The sequence below is a fragment of the Epinephelus fuscoguttatus genome, linkage group LG20 (genome assembly GCF_011397635.1).
Source record: "Epinephelus fuscoguttatus linkage group LG20, E.fuscoguttatus.final_Chr_v1".
Taxonomy (NCBI): Eukaryota; Metazoa; Chordata; class Actinopteri; order Perciformes; family Serranidae; genus Epinephelus; species Epinephelus fuscoguttatus.
In genome coordinates this window covers 28,695,080-28,714,612 of record NC_064771.1, presented here as the reverse complement: position 1 = coordinate 28,714,612, position 19,533 = coordinate 28,695,080, and the positions used below count along the sequence as shown (strand labels likewise).

General features: G+C 41.7%; 1 protein-coding gene and 1 long non-coding RNA gene across 3 annotated transcripts in view; one reads left to right on the top strand and one right to left on the bottom strand.

The window, feature by feature from the left end:
* Positions 1-3,218: 3,218 nt before the first annotated feature.
* Positions 3,219-7,678, top strand: LOC125880547 (uncharacterized). Its single transcript, XR_007448086.1, has 3 exons — positions 3,219-3,291; positions 5,028-5,165; positions 7,557-7,678. It is a non-coding gene; the product is annotated as an uncharacterized LOC125880547 (long non-coding RNA).
* The window catches only part of LOC125880533 (regulator of G-protein signaling 9-like), a 25,499-nt gene continuing 13,399 nt past the window's right edge, over positions 7,434-19,533 (bottom strand). The window contains exons 13-19 of one of the 2 annotated variants that reach the window (XM_049563095.1): positions 19,405-19,520; positions 19,136-19,223; positions 17,171-17,309; positions 16,969-17,051; positions 16,465-16,582; positions 12,338-12,741; positions 7,434-10,688 (exon numbers count right to left, since the gene is read on the bottom strand). In XM_049563095.1, the coding sequence (XP_049419052.1) occupies positions 10,526-10,688; positions 12,338-12,741; positions 16,465-16,582; positions 16,969-17,051; positions 17,171-17,309; positions 19,136-19,223; positions 19,405-19,520 (1,111 nt within the window). In that variant the 3' untranslated portion in view covers positions 7,434-10,525. Of the gene's footprint in view, positions 10,689-12,337; positions 12,742-14,081; positions 16,583-16,968; positions 17,052-17,170; positions 17,310-19,135; positions 19,224-19,404; positions 19,521-19,533 lie in introns of those variants that run through there. The other variant, XM_049563096.1, reaches the window with a different exon arrangement.

Here is a 19,533-nt window from a genome sequence, read left to right as displayed (position 1 = left end):
TGCACCTCGCTGAGCAGTGCACCTCGTTAGGTAACGCAGCACACCTGGGAAGAGCTACAGCAAAGGGAGAAGGGACAACACACCAAGAAACATACACAGCTGTAACAGTGTGCGTTGACTGTGTCATGAAACATTGCTCGATATGTACATATCCCCATGAAAAAGGCATTAAAGGGACAGTTCGCCCCAAATCAAAAATACATACTTCTCCTCTTTTCTTTAGTATTATTTAATTATCTAGATTGTTTTGGTGTGAGTTGCTGAATGTTGGAGATATCAGCTGTAGAGATGTCTGCCTTCTCTCTAGTATAATGGATGGCTAGACAGCACAATCTAGATTGATAAATAGTGCTACAGACAAGTGGAAAAATATGTTTTATTGATATTGGGGTGAACTGTCCCTTTAAAATACATAAAATCTATATATTTATGGCCTCAGGATTCCCTGGAAAATTAGATTTTACTCTCACTACCAAATTAAACCTTATTAACAACAAGTCCTACAACTCATATGACCCCATATGTCAATTGTTCCTACCCTCAACCCACAGGAGCTTTTCCTAAATTAGCGTCCCTTAGCGGTGGCAGGAGATCATTCACACGTCCTCATTCCTAAATGCCAGAATAGGTCTTTTGCCAATGACTCATACATGACGTTAACGGTCGCAGTTTTAAACATGTGGTTAGTGCTGTGAAATTATCTTGGTTTTGTTATGTTCAGACAACAAAACTACATGGTTAGGTTTAGGAAAAGATCATGTTTTGGGCTAAAATCAAGCAGCAACCTCATGGGACTGGAGATTTTAAGATTAAAAGGGCTTTATTGTCAATTCTACAGTTACGTAACAGACGTACAGAGAAATGAAACAAGGTTTCACTCTGAATTGACCCGTGGTGCACAGTGCAAAAGGTTATGTGTGAGTAAGGAGGTCAGAGAGAATAGAAGGGGTAATACAAAAATCAAAATTAAAATTAAAATTGAAATTAAAAATTAAAAAATATTATAATAAAAATAAAATGAAGCCAAAATAGAGTGCCACTTGAGGCTGATTTCAGAAGCAAATCAATCCCCATAGACCCCCATGTTAAAATGCTGAGCTTTACATCAGAAATAAACATGTTTATAGCCTGGTACAAAAACATTTTTGGTCTCTATAGCTAATTTTAACATTCATGACAACTGTACGGGGGTTGAATTTTTTTACATAACTCACACATTTACATTGATTAAGGTTTAAAGTTGCGCAAAATTAAGGGCATGAACACAGTGACAGGCTGTCTGTGAGGCGTCGCTACAGTCTCTAAGTCAGATCCACCCATCGCTCCTTCACAGCTCCACCCACTTGTCCAAATATGGTCACTTCTGGCTCCAAAATCCAAGATGGCAACGGCCGAGATGCTGAACTCGAGGCTTCAAAACAGGAGTTCACAAACCAATGGGGGTCCTGGCGGCTATGTCCATTATTTTATACAGTCTATATGAATAAATTTGTTGTGTAGGCTAAGTCACGAACGTAAGTTAACTTACATTACGTACATGACTTAAGTTAAGTATGTTACATCCTGTGTTTGTTTGACCAATCCATCCATTCTCTCCGACCTCCTCCCTACGCAAACTTTGTCGCTCTTTAAACCACCTGACTTCCTTCTTTGCTCCTGTCACAACTGCCACAGCCACTAGAGGTCGTCACCTGACACGTCTTCCAAATACACTGGGAGTGAACGAACTCAACGGATTGTCCATACTACAAGGGACAAAGACATTCATGGAGCCTATCGAGCCCTAATCGAGCTTCAGCAACAGTTTGCTGTTGCTCTAAAATTAAGCGGAAGGTGTTCCATACTTCGCCAAAACATAGCCATGGTGAACAGTTCTTCAAACAAGCAACGATTCTCTTGCTCGCTGACGCACGGAGCAGATTAGGACACCTTCATTGGAAAAAAAACAGGAAACAATCAGATTTTGGCACATTCGCTTGTTTTCAATAAATGTAAATGTTGCAAAAAGCTGCTTGTACAAATGACATATGAGGGTTTTTTTAAGGGGAGAATACTTTCTAAATACTGTACATGAAGACTGATAATATCATATTACTTTAAGAGTAATACCGTCATGTGTGTTGGCTCAGTATGCTGGCAGGTTTATGGTTGAGTCCAATGAGCAGAATGTGGCTCAGATAACGATCAGAGTCCTGCAGGTATGAAGGAAGGGACGCAGAATTAAAGGAGGTCAAGAAGGTGTGAAGGAGGTTAAAGGCTAACACAGAGGGAGGTGTGAAGAGGAGGCCATAAAAGGTGACCTAAATATCGTTGAAGTTTGAAGGTAATTCCTCCTCTTCCTCTTCATCGCCACTCGCTTTCTCTCCTTGGGTGATTTTACGAGGTGGGGGGTCACTGGTAATTATCTGCTCTTGTCAAACCTGGGAGGCTCAGCGAGACACTCGGTCACCTGTGATTCTGATTGAGGTCCTGGGCACTCACACACACACACACGCAGATGCATACATAGGGAAGCAGCAGCAGGCAAATGTGAGGCGTTTCATTACGCTTCTGATTTGGTCATTCATCATGTCACAGCGAGGTCACACGCAGCGGCCGACACATGTTTATGTCTGCGGAGACTATGTGTGTGCCTGCAGGTGTGTGTGTGTCTGTAGATGTCTTTGTGTGTGCATGTGTTTGTGTTGGTATGAAAGGGAGCTTTGTTTTCCTGTTTATCCTGCTCCGGTTACTCATTGTAGCCAGACAAAGAGGAAGTGGCTTGACAATTGTCCGACTCAAATCAAAGAGGAGCAGGTGGGGGGGTTTAGGATGTTTATTCTACAGTTTGGTAAATGTGAAGCTTAGTTGCTTTATTAACACAAATTACACCTCTACAATTAAGAGGGATTTACATTTACACCGTAGCCTACGCTGTTGTGAGCATTTATACTTGTGCGGTGGTGTGTCTGTGTCACTCTGCAGTGACACCTCCAAAACACTAGTCAGCGGTGGAGGTTTCTGTGAAGTGCTGTAAAGTTTAGTTGATTCAAAACACACATTAAACACACATTAAACATGGCTTAATAGAGACAACTTCAAACACAAGTACACAAATCAGCTTCACTATAACTCGCAGCATTCACAGACAAACACTTGTCTTTATCTGGACACATTTTCCTCACAAATACAACATGCTAACGTTATTAGCACAAGCCTGTGGCATTTTACATTGTATAAATTAGCCAAGCAGCTAGCGGACTTTTTCCTCTTCTCATATGAAGCCAGGGACAACAGCAACATTTAACAAAGGTAACGGTACATAAGTTGGCTCCATTATAACTCACAGGGTTCACTGACAAAACAACTGTCTTATACTAAACACATTTTCCAAACAAATGTAACATGCTAACATTATTAGCACAAGCCTGTGGCATTTTACATTGTATAAATTAGCCTAGCGGCCAGCAAAATTTTCCTCTTCTCATATCAATCCAGGATAAATCTCAAAGTATATAAACTCAAGGCTTTAAAACAGGAGTCCACAAACCAGTGGGTGATGTCACAGCGGCTTCATCCAGTATTTTATACAATCTATATGAAGTTGTTACGAGAGTCAAGTTACATATATAAGTTAACCTACATTACATACATGACTTAAGTCCGTCCAGACCTCCTCCCTATGCAAACTTTGTTGCTCTTTAAACTACGTCACCTGACTTCCTCCTGTGCTCCTGTAATAATTGCAACAGCCACTAGAGGTCGTCACCTCTTCCAAACATACATACAAGTGAATGAACTCTGGTGGATGGATGGTTTGATGATGCACATAAAAGTTAACGTACTCTCAACTTTTCAGCACAGAGTCGCATCGCTTGTCAGGGACCGTACCTATACAGCAGCATATACCGTACCCCCCCCCCCCCAAAATATAGGGAACGGGAAACATAGCATCGTTTTTTGGAAAAAGGGTCCTATGTTTCCAGGTGAATCTCTCCGGTAAGCCGTTTACTATATTGATAAACGGCTAGCAAGTTAGCGTTGGAAAGTGAAAGAGCTACTTTGAAGTGAGAGGTTAGGGGAATTTATATCTTATGTAAGCTACTGTCTGGGGGTGGTGGGGGGCTATGTGTATGTTTTTCCGTTAAGCACATGTGATTGCACGCTTGTGCACGCAGCCCCGCTCCACAGGCTCATCTCGGTGTGATCAGAGCCTAAGTGTAATCAGAATCAAAACAATCACTTGAACTTGACCAATATGATGCTACTTTTGGTTTTTTTAGTGTTTAAGCAGCAATTTAGGTCAAAGAATGATTTTTTTTTTTTTTCAAAATGTTTTGGCTTCATTTTCCTGCTTAAAATGCTAATTTCTTTTCTATTTCAAGAGTCGAAGGCAGAAAACAGATAATGGACAACATGTACAAATCAAACTGAGGCAGTGTGACAGAAACACATTTAATTCTAAGGTAAAACCTGCATTAAAACCAGGATATGTGTGTATACGGCTTTTGAAAAACTCACTTAGGTGTAACACCAAACACCAAGGGCTTCATTAAAAGAAGCTTCCACACAAATGTATTTTAATATATGCACACCTCAGATGAATGTTAAATGTGTTGCATAAATTCCCTCTGCCTCGCTAAGCTAATGTATGAATGGACTGAGTGTGGACGTCCCTGTGTGAGTGTTGTGAGATAGCGATTGGACGGCTCTGCACAGAGACACTAAAAACACACACACAGATCAAAGCTGTGCTCCGGCCTCAGCTCAGTAACCTCAGCGATGGCACAAATGATGTTGACTATGAGCTACTTGTTTTTATGTACCCTGGTGTAATATCTGAGTGAACGTAGGACTGTAGTATGATCCTGCTCATACCTTTATGTATGTGGAAATAAGATATCAGGGGAGCTGAGCAAACAGTTTTCTCTCTAGCATCAGAGCCTCTGCTTATCAATATTACACATATTATAAATAAAAATGAGGAGAAGCTTGATAAAAATATTTTGATAAATGTTAAATGTGGATTGTTTCTTTTAATATTTCAGGTTTCAGTGATCTAATGCACCTGGGTCTTTGACTCTCGTCCACCAGCTTGTGCTACACTACGTAAATGCAGCCTTGATCTCATTGTCATTGCTGTATCTCCACCTAGTGGCCACACACTGTCATCACCACTTACTGAGGTAAGAGGAATGTTTCTGCACATTGGAGAAGCTAGTTCAGTTGAATGGGAAATAATTTAAAGGGTCAGTCCTTCCAGTTTGAATGAGATGGTTATTCATTGATCAGTTCAGCAGGCGAATTAAAAGGCAAATATCTGCGTGCCACTTCTGTACCACACACTGATTCTGGTTTGAGTATGTTGAGTATGCAAGGAGTGACACTCATGAATGTCACACTAACAAAAGCTTGATTTTACTGTGCTGTTGATGCAAAATATGGAATATGGAATACTGAATCTTCAGAAAATCTTCTCTTTGTGGAGGTTAAACTGTCCGTGGCATCCCAAAGACGGACTACATACTAATTCTATACAGTATTACAACAAACTAATCATCATAGTGTACTGTTTTAGCTGAAAGTATATAAAAGAAATCAACAAACCAACAGGAAATGATACAGTATATGTGATGCTGGTTATTTTTTGTTAATTTTATTACTTTTGTGTTTCTTTTCTAAGGTTTTTTAGGAGCCATTTCACCACAAACCACAATTTATTTTAATTTATTTAAGCTTGAAGCAGCTTCTCCATTTCTTTGTGCATCGTATTGTGGGAGAAAAACGGCTGTATTGTCTTTATGTATGGCCTGCTTTGAGTACTGTACATATATATATATTACTTGTGAATAGAGATGCACGATAATATCAGCACATCAGCAGTATCGGCTAGTATCAGCTTTAAAATGAACTATCAGAACCGGCCAACATGCTTTTTTTCGTAATTTGCACAATGAACGTACCTTAGAAAGTATTGTTCTAAATGTCTCCATCTGCTGGTGGGCCATCAAGATAAGAGTATGCATGCATAATATGATGTTAACTCCACTACAGAAGAGACTTGATGATCACTAACATTAGGTTTGGAAAAAAGTGGACTTATCTATATCGATATTGGTTATCAGTCAAATGAGTAGTTACGCATAGGCATATCGGTTACTGGCAAAAAAATCCAATATCATGCATACCTACTCGTGGACACATGAGTGTTTTTGTGGGTCACACACAGTGCCATTCCCAAGGGGGGCTATATTACTATATTTACAATGCTGTGGTGCACTGGTTTTATAAGTGAGTGCAAAGGTAGTGATACCTTGTGAAACCAGACAACCTAAGGCATCCGCTGATACCAACCATATTGTTATAGCTTGCTGGGAAGGGGACAAAATAAAGCTCCAAATTTAGGCTGAAATTTGAAGAGGGAACAACTGGCATGGCCACATGTTGGTGAGGATTCTCAGTCATCCAGGTCAGGGTGATCCTAAATGCTATAGTGAAAGCAGCTAGACTTGCTTGAGTTTCTTGAAGACGTTTCACCTCTCATCCAAGAAGCTTCGTCAGTCGTAAAGGACTGGTGTGAACTGAAGAAGCCTCTTGGGATGGACATGGTCAGGATCAATACTCAGGTAGGCTGTGGGGTTTAAACCATGCTCAGTTGGTACTAAGGGGCCCAAAGTGTGGCTAGAAAATCTCCCCCACACCATTACACCACCAGCAGCAGCCTGAACCGTTGATACAAGGCAGGATGGATCCATGCTTTCATGTTGTTTACACCAAATTCTGACCCTACCATCTGAATGTGGCAGCAGAAATCCAGACTCATCAGACCAGGCAACGTTTTTCCAATCTTCTATTGTCCAGTTTTGGTGAGCCTGTGTGAACTGTAGCCTCAGTTTCCTGTTGTTAGCTGACAGGAGTGGCACCTGGTGTGGTCTTCTGCTGCTGTAGCCCATCTGCTTCAAGGTTGGACGTGTTGTTGCTTCAGAGATGGTCTTCTGCAGACCTTGGTTAGAACCAGTGGTTATTTGAGTTCCTGTTGCCTTTCTATCATCTTGAACCAGTCTGGCCATTCTCCTCTGACCTCTGGCATCAACAAGGCATTTTGGCTCACTGGATATTTTCTCTTTTTGGGACCATCCTCTGTAAACCCTAGAGATGGTTGTGTGTGAAAATCCCAGTAAATACTCAGACCAGCCCATCTGGCACCAACAACCATGCCACGTTCAAAGTCACTTAAATCACCTTTCTTATCCATTCTGATGCTCAGTTTGAACTTCAGCAGGTCGTCTTCAGCATGTCTACATGCCTAAATGCAATGAGTTGCTGCCACGTGATTGGCTGATTAGCTATTTGCATTATAATTTGGATGAGCTGACCCTTAACATGTTCTGGGAACATGTCATCAAGAAGGTGAACCTTTTTTTGTTAAGACAGTCATTTATTGAGGCACTTGACACAAGCCATGGAATGTACAAATCAAATACAACAAGTTTAAGGTATTTTTCACATTCTTGCATCTGTAAACATGGTAAAGATAATACATTCAGACAGTTAATTCACATTGTACTGTTCCCCAGACGGAGAGACGCGTGAGAAAGATATCAACACCTCGCTGAGAGTAGTGCACAGTACACGACAGCTACAAAAACAGCAGTGGAGTCAATTACAAAACTATCACCTGACCCCCCGGTACAGCAACTCCTCATTCATGAAGTCTGTCGGCAGAGGATGAGCAAAAAAAGTGACACGTAGACAAGCTGCTCATGTGCTCTCGTTTTACCTGAACTGCATCTATTCGGTCATTTCACATAACGTGTGTGAGAGGTAAGTACACTGCGGATGAGGCATCTAAATCTATTTAGCAGCACAAGAACACTTCTCTACTTCAGAAATCTTTATTCAATAAATATATAAATACATTTTAGTTTCAGCAGGCGTGTGCACAGGCAGAGTCCAAATATGTCATCTGCTTTGGCTTCACTTTTTAGGATGTAAACATTAATGTGTTTTTATATATCTCGCTTGTTAGCGATCACAAAAATAATTTAGACAATTTCTTCATTTGTTTTTTTCTGATCTCGTGGCCCTGAACGTCTGCGCACACGCCTGCTCCGTAGAAACATCTGAGGCCAAATAAACAAAACATTTCAGGTGTGTGACGTTGGATAAGGCTGCTGTCAGGCTACTGTTTGTTAATGAATACAGAATGAGGTTTGAAAGCTGCAGCTCAAGTTCCCAAAGCTTGTGGATGTTCGTACACCCTGTCGTCCTCTGGCGGAGCTGCGCCTCACAAAACTAAACATCCAACCTAAACAGCTGGCTCAGGTGGTGCTCACATCAGTAAGGGTTAGTGTCAATAAGGCTGTGAGTTAAAGGAACGCTCCACCAAAGACACAGAGAATCAAACATTTAAGTGCCTGTTAGATGTGTTTGTGCCAAAATGTGGTTGAAAACGGCTTCTGGTGCAGTATCACAGGACACCAACAGTGTTTTGTTTAGGGTTTTAACAACCTGAGGAGGAGTTTGCACTATAAAACTATGTACAGAAGATTACTCATGGTGTTTTTATTCTAACAGATTTATATTTCTGGCTGTGTGATGAAAGCTCTGCCACCCCCAAACATCCAGACACAAACACAACTTTAAAGGAAACCATAGTTTTTATCAACCTGGGCCCTATTGTTCCATGCTTTTGTGTCAAATTGATGAATAGAAACAATTTATGAAAGCAACTCAGTACTGAGCAACAGCGCTGCTGGCAACAGCTGCAAAACAGGCTGCAATGTCACCACTCTGGGCAACACGTGTTGTCAGTGTACATTGTAGTGATGTGGTTGATCCCCAGGGAGTCGTTAAAGTAGAATGGATGAACACTGGATAAAAACCTCCATATCTCAGCTGTAGTTTGATTGTTGGCAGACATTGTTGTAATACAGGTCAAGATTTCAGCGTCCAAAAGGAGGTGTATAGACCCTTTTACTGTGAGAAAACGGTATGATGTTTTTCAGTGGGCGGGGCTTAGCTGGAGGCAAAACAATTCTCCACAGACATTAGCTAGTGCTAGCCAGCAAGTTCTGTTGGCTTGTTTTAGACAATGGAGGAAGATGATGTGAGTGGTGCATTCAGAAAGACTCATTCTGAGTTTCGGAGCGACTCTGGCACAAACTGGACCATTCATAAATTTGCGCTGTCTGAATGTACTGTTCGTTTATCCAGAGCACCGCGCTCTTGGACTGGCAGAGCGCACTTTCGGGAACTGCCCATTGGTCCGACATCCCATTGTTCCGACCATATTAAACCCATTGCTCCGAAGTCCCGTTGTTCCAAAATCATCATGATGCCCTGTGGTTAAGGTCTGGTTAGGTTTACACACAAAAACCATTTGGTTAGGGTCAGGAAAAGATCATGGTGTGGGTTAAAATGAAAAAAGAAAGTGGCAAACACATAAGCCGCTCACCAGTGAGCGTCTGGTGGCCACGGAGCCCGAGTGGGCTCAGTCCAAATAAATAAGGAGCCATCGCCCTGTGGGCTCACTACCTACAGGGACAGGGATAAGGGTTTGGTGCATTGTGTGCTGGGTGGCAGACAGGGGTAGGGCACCGAGGCGTGCTGATCCCCGGCGGCGCAGACTGGCTCCAGGGACATGGAATGTCACCACTCTGGTGGGGAAGGAACTGGAGCTGGTGCGGGAGGTGGAGTGGTACCAACTAGATGTAGCTGGGCTCACCTCCACATGCAGCACTGGGTGTGGAAACAAACTCGTGGCTTGTGTTGGAGTTCTCTGTGGAAAACGAGAGGGTCGCGACTGCGGGTCGCTAAGAGGAGTTCTCTGACTGTTGTTTGTATGTACGCACGAACAGCACCGCAAAGTATCCGGCCTTCTTTAAATCTCTGGGCGCTGTCCCAGAAGGGTGGCGTTAGACACAAAAATATGGGAAAATATGGTCCAGGCTGAAAAATATCAAAGTCTCCCTTTAAAGAAATTATCACTGAACAGTTAAACAAAAAAAGAATAAAATACAAAAAAAACCTTTTACAGTCTTTTTTGGTGGCTGGTCAAATATTTCTTAAAAGGGATGAGCTGCACTGGAGGAACTGGGACTCAGTGATAAACAGCAGGAATAAACTGTGTATTCAGCCATATTTTGGAGAAACTGACTGTTTTATAAAACACTGAGTGTGGACAGTGGAGAAGAGGATTAGACATGAAACTGGGTCCTTTCAGGCCCACAGGCAGCGTGTGTTTGACACTCTTAACATACAGTAGTTTTCCTTTAAGGAGTTTAAACTTGGACACAGTAAGTTGATGCTCAGTGTAAACAGAGTCTCCAGAGTGTCCCAGAGTGACTGTTTGTGTCGTGTTTGGTATTTATGTCGTGGTTTGCGGCCTGGTGGTGAGAATGTGGCCACACTTACACAGAGATTTTACCCCTTTATGCTCCGTATGGGATCTTTTATCTCTGCCAGAACATGGGAAAATCTGCCTGTTCAGACAGACGCAGATTTAAAAACCCCATTTTTTTTATACCTGTGTGAAGGCAGCCGATTAGCCGGTCCCGTTGTGTGGAGTGAGGCTCTCCCAGGGGCAGATGATCTCTTTGGCTCCCACTCCTCCCCGAGAGGCAGCCCTGCTCTCCTCCTCCTCGTCCTCAGACTCTATGGGGTAGATACGACACTCTGGAGGGATATCCACTTTAATCTGGAAGAAACTGTGGAGTGTTGCAGAGAGGATTTAGTAAGACACGTCTGATATTCATGTTCTGTTCAAATACAGCGCAGGCAGAGAGAATTAACTCAAAGTCCAGAACACTGGATTTGAATTGTAAAAATGAGGATGACCTTGAAGTGCCAACTTTAAGATTTAGTTTGAGGGTGTTTCCATTCACATTAAATAACTATTATACATACTCCCCCATTTTAATGAAACTCAAAAGTCACTGAACAAGTTAACATATAAACTTAAATAAAACACCAGTCGTCAAAAGAAAATGTTGGCATTGTATGTTTCTGCAAACCACGGATAAATTACATGTATGTGTTTCATATGTATCATATCAGCATTTCTAAAGTGACGTAGTATATGAGCTGACTTCATTATCAGGAGGGAGGGTGGATGGTGCTGTATCTTTCAGCAGCATTTTACCCATCAAATGTGGGTGTTCTTAAGCAACCCGTCACTGTGTTTCCATCCCAGATAGTGCCACAAAAAGTGGGCGTTTTTTACCGAGACATCACTACATTCTGCCGGGATAGTGTCAGCAAGAGTGGTTGTTTTTTACCAGTACTTAATGGCTTTTCTAGCTGGGTTAGTGCCATGTAAACCAGTTGTCTTTTATCAGGACATCGCTGCTTTTCTGCCAGGATAATGCCACTAAAAGCAGTTGGTTTTTTACAAAGAAGTGGCTGTGTTTCCTGCTGGGATAGTGCCATGAAAATCAGCTGTTTTTACCAAGACATCATGGCATTTCCTGCTAGGATAGTGGCACATAAAGTGATTGGTTTTTTTTACAGAGAAGTGATTGTGTTTCCTGCCAAGATAGTGCCATGAAAAACTGTTTGTTTTTTTTTTACTGAGACATCACTGCTTTTCCACCAGAAAAATGTCCATGAAAAGCAGTTGTTTTTACCAAGACATCACAGTGTTTCCTGCCGGATTAGAGCCACAAAAACCAGTTGTCTTTTACTGGGACATCATTGCCTTACTACTAGGATAATGTCACAAAAAGCGGTTGTTTTTTTACAGAGAAATTGCTGCATTTCCTGCTGGGATAGAGCCATGAAAAGCAGTTGTTTTTACTAAGACATCACTGTGTTTCCAGCTGGGTTAGTACCACGAAAACCAGTTGTCTTTTTCTGGAGCATCCCTGTGTTTCTGCCATGATAATGCAACACAAAACGATTGTTATTTACAGAGAAATGGGTGTGTTTCCTACCGGGACTGTGCCACGAGAAACAGTTGTCTTTTATCAGGACATAGCTGCATTTTAGCCGGGACAGTGACACCAAAAGTGAATGTTTTTTGGTGAAACATGGCTGTGTTTCCAGCGGCTTTTTAGCCACAAAAGCTGGGTATTTTGATCCAGGTATCAGCTACGTAATGATGTACAAATGTAGCGTATCTGTGGTTTGCAGACATGTACAGCGCCAACACGACTGCGCTGATAAAGTGATCACATTCAAAGAGCGCTAAGGATGCACGATGTTACATATCGGCATATTGGATATCGACTAAACATCCAATATTGTGTTTCCCTCAGAGTACAGTAAACAGATTAGAGTATCTGCACAGTAAGTGAGAGGATCATGTTGTAGGGTTTTGCATGGATTGTTTCTGTGTGTGTTATCGTCTCCCACTCACTTGCCAATCCGTCTTGGTGGAGCCTGACTGGGCTGATCCGGGCTGATGGGCTGAATGCGGCTACTTGTCCCGGCAGCTGAGTGGCATTTGGGCGACAAGCTGGCGAACATGGTGGCAGGTGTGCAGCCACGCCTCAGCAGACGACGCAGCGACAGAGCCATGCGAGATTTGGACACATTCCCACCTACGGGGGCCCGAGCAGCAGGGTTCCCCTCGCCTTCTCCGTCACTGGCCTCCACTCGCCGTTCAGACACCGAGGTGCTGTCCAAGGCCACGCTGATGGGGGACGGGCAGGCAGGAGTGTGGGCCGGGAAGGGGAGAGAGGGCGAGGCGTTGGCAGTGGGGAAGTCAGAGATGCCAGAGTAGACGGCGAGGTGGGGGACAGGGGTGGTGAAGCGGCACAGCTGTGAGGTCAAAGGGCAACAGACACAGAAAGTCAGAGGGCATGGAGAGAGAAAATACATGTGCAGACAGTTCATTCATGATGTTTTACTTACTATAACTCCACGAGGCTCAGAACACGTCCATACAAACAAGACAGCAATTATAAGCAAGAGGTAACCTGATATTACAGTGTATGGAAGCCAAGAACGGCCATGTCTGCATTGTTTTTATTCAAATTTTACTTATTTTGAGGGTTAATTTATGTGGTTTCTCAATAAAACAAAAGGCCAGTTTCTCAAGATAACCAAAAAATGTATCACCAGAACACAACTTTTTGTTTTCTTGAGATCATCGGATTTACGTACATGACAGCTCACTTGACTGCGGAATGATTATTCTGTGATTTCAAGAGGACAGAAGGACGATTTCTCAACAAAACAAGATCATTTATCACCTGAAAACAACTTCTGTTTTCTTGAGATCACACATTTGCAAAAATCTGATGATAATAAAAAAGCAAAAAGGTTGTTTTCTCATAAAATATTATCTCGTAATCTCAAGTAATCTGCTGTTTGTTTTCTCGAAAAATTATTAAATTAACCTCCTATGTTATTTAAATTAACCTTTTCATGTCGATTATTCCAGGACCTCCAGAAAACAGAAAGCTGATATCTTGAGATAATGAGAGAAATTATAAGTTGAAAATATTGTTAATATATACTAGTCCATACCCATTGGTAGCTTTGTCACCTTCTACCTATGCCAATCCTCAATGCCTATGTGCAGTTTCACATAGATTGACCACGTCAGTGAGTAGAAAAACGTGGGACAGACAGAATGACACACTGACAGAATGACACACTGACAGTTTCCGTGATTATGTACAGCATACCATACCATGACTTAGTCATACCAAAAATTAGAAACAACAACAACATTGGTCCACAGGGGGAGCCACAGTGATCAGTCGCATTTTAGCCATTTTTAAGCATTTTTCTATTGTTATAGCGCCACCCAGTTGCCAATTAGAGTTCAATTTCTCCAGTCACCTTGAGGCGTCCTGTTTTACATATCTACCAAGTTTAGTAAAAATCCATATGGCGGTTAGGCCTAGATAAGAAATGAGCTCTCTAGCGCCCCCATTTTGTTTGATGGGGTCAATAATGGAGGGGTCCCCTCAGATTATGTGTGGTCATATGCCTACAAAGTTGCATGGTGATCGGTGAAACCCTTGAGATGTTCTACACCTTTATGTGATGAGCCACGCCCTCCGCAATATTCATTGCCTTATAGAAGCTCAGTTTTAGTAAGTTTTCCAACTTTTGCCAAGAGGGAACTTTAGATATTGGTCCCTAGATTATGTTCACCCAGTTTCATGCAGATCACTCAAACTTCCTAGGAAGAGATCAATTTTAAGTGTTTTTCAAAAAATTCAAAATGGCGGAAAATCCATATAACCGGAAGTTATGGGTTCTTGAGGCAAATTTGTTCCTCATTAGGAGAGGCATCTCTGTGCAAAGTTTCATGTCTCTACGACATACGGGACATGAGATATGCCCATTCAAAGTTTGCAATTTCAATCAGTTGCTATAGCGCCCCCTTTGGCCAATTGATGTAATATTGCTTCATTCGCACCCAGAGTTTTCGTCATTATATAGTAAAATAAGATTGTGCCCTCAAGATCACAGGATAATTACACTGCAGTCAAGTGAGCCATCGTTTTTGAAAATGATGTGATGTCGAGAAAGCAAAAATGTTGTGTTCTCGCAGTCTCAAGTGATCTGCCTTTTGTTTTAGATTAACCTGTTATCATGATAAAATGAGCTCTGTTATCTTGACAGAACCAAATAATTAACCTGTGATCTTGAGATAATGGCAATAAAAAAACTACAAGTATGGCCTCTTTCAGCTTCCATAAACATCATATCTATAGTTGAACTATATTTCTCTAAGGAATGAGCTACATGACAGTCAGACTACATGAAAACAGTGAATGAATGAGAACTCAGGAGAGACAGACAAACATGAGATGGTTTAATTGTGGGTGTTTTATTCGTTTATGAGTGATGACAAAGAAAAACAGTACAATGCAGAACACTATATGAGCAAAGACGAACAGAACAACACATACATCATGAGAAACAACTTGACGGACAACAGTTACAGCTTGTATGGACAGAAATGTAACAGATGGTAACAGATGTCTCAACATGCCCATTTGTCTTTTGCCTGTCGTCTCTTCTGCACACGACTCATGTACAGACATGTGAGTAATTTAGTTTGTGTTCAAAGGCTCAGTTCACCCAATCATAGCACCTAACCTCTTAAAGTGAGGCATTTGCTCAGTAAATATATTTTATTTGTGGTGGAAAAAACTCAAAAAGTCTCAAATGTGCAGGACTAGATTGATTTTAGGTGAGTTTACCTTTTAAAATAGCCTCATATTAATTAACTATTTATACCTGTGCTGTCTAATGTGCATACTGAGCACTGGCTTTAAAGGATAACTTAAGCATTTTTCAATCTGGACTCTATTTCTCAGTATAAATTGATCAAAGATACTGATGTCAACAACAATTTAGGTAAAGCCTACACCATGATGTGACGTGCAGCTCCAGAAATGTAACCACACGTCGCAGCGACTCAGACGTCCTGTCTATTTCTGTAAGCTGAAACCATTTCCCTCAGTGGAAACAAACTTTTATTTACTATACATATATACATAATTACATAGTTTTAGTTAAAGGGGTATCATTTAAAATACATGAATTTGCAGATTATTATTTTTGATTGATTGATTACGTTCATGTTCTTATTTTACAAATAAATCAGACGTTATTCAACAGTTACTCAGTACTTGAGTAGTTCTTTCACCAAATACTCTTTTACTCTTACTCAGGTAATTATTTGGATGACTACTTTTTACTTTTACTTGAGTAATATTGTTCTAAAGTATCAGTACTCTTACTTGAGTACAATATTTGGCTACTCTACCCACCTCTGGTTAAATGTTCCTGTTGCCCCTGGTTTCAAGAGAGACATCTGCTAGCTGCTAGGCTAATTTATACAATGTAAAATGCCATAGGCTTGTGCTAATAACGTTAGCATGTTGTATTTGTGGGGAAAATGCGTCCAGATAAAGACAAGTGGTTTGTCTGTGAATGCTGCAAGTTATAGTGAAGCTGTTTGTGTACTTGTGTTTGAAACTGTCTCTTTTAAGCCATGTTTAATGTGTGTTTAATGTGTGTTTTGAATCAACTAAATTTTACAGCACTTCACAGAAACCTCCGCCGCCAACTAGTGTTCTGGAGGTGTAACTGCAGAGTGACATAGAACACTGCACAAGTATAAATGCTCACAACAGCGTAGGCTCTGCATTGAGCTGACGCACAAGTATAAACATGCAGTGAAAGTAAAACCAAAATGAGCCAATAGATGCTTCAAAGCTCCCTAAAGTTTAGGAGAACTTCAGCAGGGTGATAATTTCTAAGTTCATCACAACAAGATGACAAAGTCATTTGATCCATTGTTATCATAGAAATATTAATTAAAGCAGCTTTAAACTTAACGTAAAATGGCATTAAAATGTAAACATTATCATTAAGAAATAACCTGCAGTGTCTACTTAAATGATTCCAATAAATTATTCAATAAAATAATTGAACATTATGTGTTTGCGTTTATTTCTTAGGAGGAGGAGGAGGGGGCGCCTCCTTGCCCTGCTTGCTGAGTTTGCTCATGACCTGTGTGATGTCAACGTTGGCGGCCATCTTGGCCTTCTGCTCCTGCTCCATCTGCCGGAGGATGATGGGACTGAGACTGGGCCGTCTCTTCTTTGCATTCTGCTCCAACTGGGCATCACTGGGACAGAGAGAAAAGAGAGACGGTGAGGAAAGGAGGGAGAGAGATGAAAATGAGAAAAGAGAAGAGGACGGAGGGAAAGACAAGGTGAAAATTAAGTTTTGGAGAGTGATGGATGTGGTCGTTTAAGGGAGCTGCAGGGCCGCTAATATCAGCCAGAGAGATGAGAGATATAAACTTTGGTTTTTCAGGCCAATGTCACCCCTAAGTCATCCTCTGCAGCGATGAGTCGATGCTTTCTTTTCCTCATTTGATACATTTGTTCTTTATCAGGCTGGTTGAGGAATAAAGTTTATCCCCTAATTAAAGCAGCAGATTAAAGTTCAAATGTAAAAAAGTTCCTTTAATTAAATACAAAAATGTGTGAAACAAAAGCTGCCACATACGTGAAATTGTGCTCCTCAGGACAGATGGCCTTCTTCATCGTCTCCTTAAACACGGGAGATTTCTGGTACCGGCCGTACGAGTCCTGCAAACACACAAACTCCTCATGAATCAGTGTTTGGTGATGGTGAGCACAAGGTTGAGGGAACTACAACACATCCGTTAGCTTGTCTTGAAAACCCACACACTGGTGTGTTTACTGACCTTCTTCATGAGCATGTAGATGTGAGTTTGGGCAGCGTCCAGGACGTATCTGTGTGGGTGTTTCAGGCCTTTCACTGTGATTTCCATCGTCTTTCCATCGATGTTGATCCACCGCGGTGCACCACGTGCCAGGAATGTCCTGAAAGACAGACAAAATGCTGTAAGACTAGCACCAGTGGTGGAATACAACTAAGTACATCTCCTGCATTTAAAGGCAAAGTTCACCCCAAAAAAACAAGAATAGAAATTTTTCCTCTTACCTGTAGTGCTGTTTATCAGTCTAATTTGTTTTGGTGTGAGTCACCGAGTGTTGGAGATATCGGCCGTAGAGATGTCTGCCTTCTCTCCAGTACAATGGAACTAGATGGCACTCAGCTTGTGGTGCTCAAAGTGCCAAAAAACGTACCTTTGAAAAACTCAACATCAATGTCTCTTTCCAGGAATCATGACCCAGTTACTCAAGATAATCCACAGACCTTGTTGTGAGCAGTTTCATGTAGGATCTATTTTCTTTCTACCAAACTACACCCACCAACCTTATTATTGCGCAGAAGGAAGCGTGCATCTACTACTAGCTCACCCAGCACCACTAAGCTAGCTGACATTACCGCTCAACCAAGGCGGACGCCAATGATGTTTACATCTCACGCTGTCACTAGTACGAACCTCTTGTCAATGAGTAGATGCACGCTTGCTGGGCAGCAGATGACACTGTTCATGGTAGCCTCAGCCACCATTGTGTGAATGGGTGAATGTGACTGTCGTGAGCAGTTTCATGTAGGAACTATTTTCGTTCTTCCGAACTACACCCGCCAACTGCACCAACGCCCAGAGGGAAGTGAGAGGCTCGTGACAGTGCAAGATGTGAGCTGTAAGGCGCCTTTAGCTGAGCTATAACGTTAGCTAGCTCAGTGGTGCTAGGTGAGCTGTCAGTAGATGCACACTTCCTCCTGGTGGTGCAGTTGGTGGGTGTTGTTCCTGCATGAAACTGCTCACAACAAGGTAAATGGGCTGCACTTGTACAGCGCTTTTTTGGTCTTCCAACTACCACACTGCTTTTACACTACGTCATATTCGCCCATTCACATACTGCTAGCTGAGGCTACCATGAATGGTGCCACGTTCTATTCAGTAAGCATTCACACACTGATGCTTCGACATGCAGACTGGAGGAGCCGGGGATTGAACTGCCGATCATCTAATTGGTGGACGACCCACTCTACCTCTGAGCCTTAGCCGCCCCAAGGTCTGTCTGACAGCACCAGATGTAAATATTAATGGCGTCCACCTTGGTTGAGCTGTAATGTTAGCTAGTTCAGTGGTGCTAGGTGAGCTAGCAGTAGATGCACGCTTCCTTCTGCGCAATAATAAGGTTGGTGGGTGTAGTTCAATAGAAAGAAAATAGTTCCAACATGAAACTGCTCACAATAGGGTCTGTGGATTATCTTGAGTAACTGGGTCCTGATTTCTGTAAAGAGACATTGCTGTTTTTCAAATGTATTATTTTGGCGCTTTGAGCACCACAAGTCGTGTGCCATCTAGTTCCATTATATTGGAGCGAAGGCAGACATCTCTACGGCCGATATCTCCAACATTCGGCAACTCACACCAAAACAAATTAGACTGATAAACAGCACTACAGGTAAGAGGAAGAATATGTACAGTATTTTTGATTTTTGGGATGAACAAACTGAGGTACTTGTACTTTACTCATTAATGATCTTTTCCTGCCACTAAAACACATTTCAGAGGAAAATTCTGTACTTTTAACTACACTACAAATATCTCATAGCTATAATACCAGTTCATTGTCAATAAAATATTGAAAAAAACATTAAGAAATGAGCATCTCAACTTCCAAAATGTCTTGTTTTGTCTGAGTAGCAGTCCAAAACACAAAGATATTCAGTTTACAGTAATATAAAACAACATTGCCTTCACATAGAGAATAAATGAGGACATTACTTGTATATATGCTCTGCTTTCTCTCTCATCGTCGCAGCTTCGCCCCACTTCAGATCTTCACAACCCTCCCAGAACGCCAGGTTCTCACCTAAGATGGATCAGAATAGAAAATATTAGAAAACTATTCTTAGCCTCTTCTAATGGCTGAAAAAAATTAACATGTATGACCAAAAATAAATCTGCAGAACAACAATTCTGCAACAACAATACTTCTGTAATCAGTGGTGTTGCACTTATTTTTAAGCCGATTAAAATAACGACCATCATACCGCTGAATTCTTTCTTCAGGAAGAGTCTGAAATCGTCTCGTCCTCGAGGATCAGAGAGCAGCTCTGAGAAGCTAAACGTCCACCTCTCCACACGCATCTTCGTTGGTATTTCCACACTGTCACGCACAC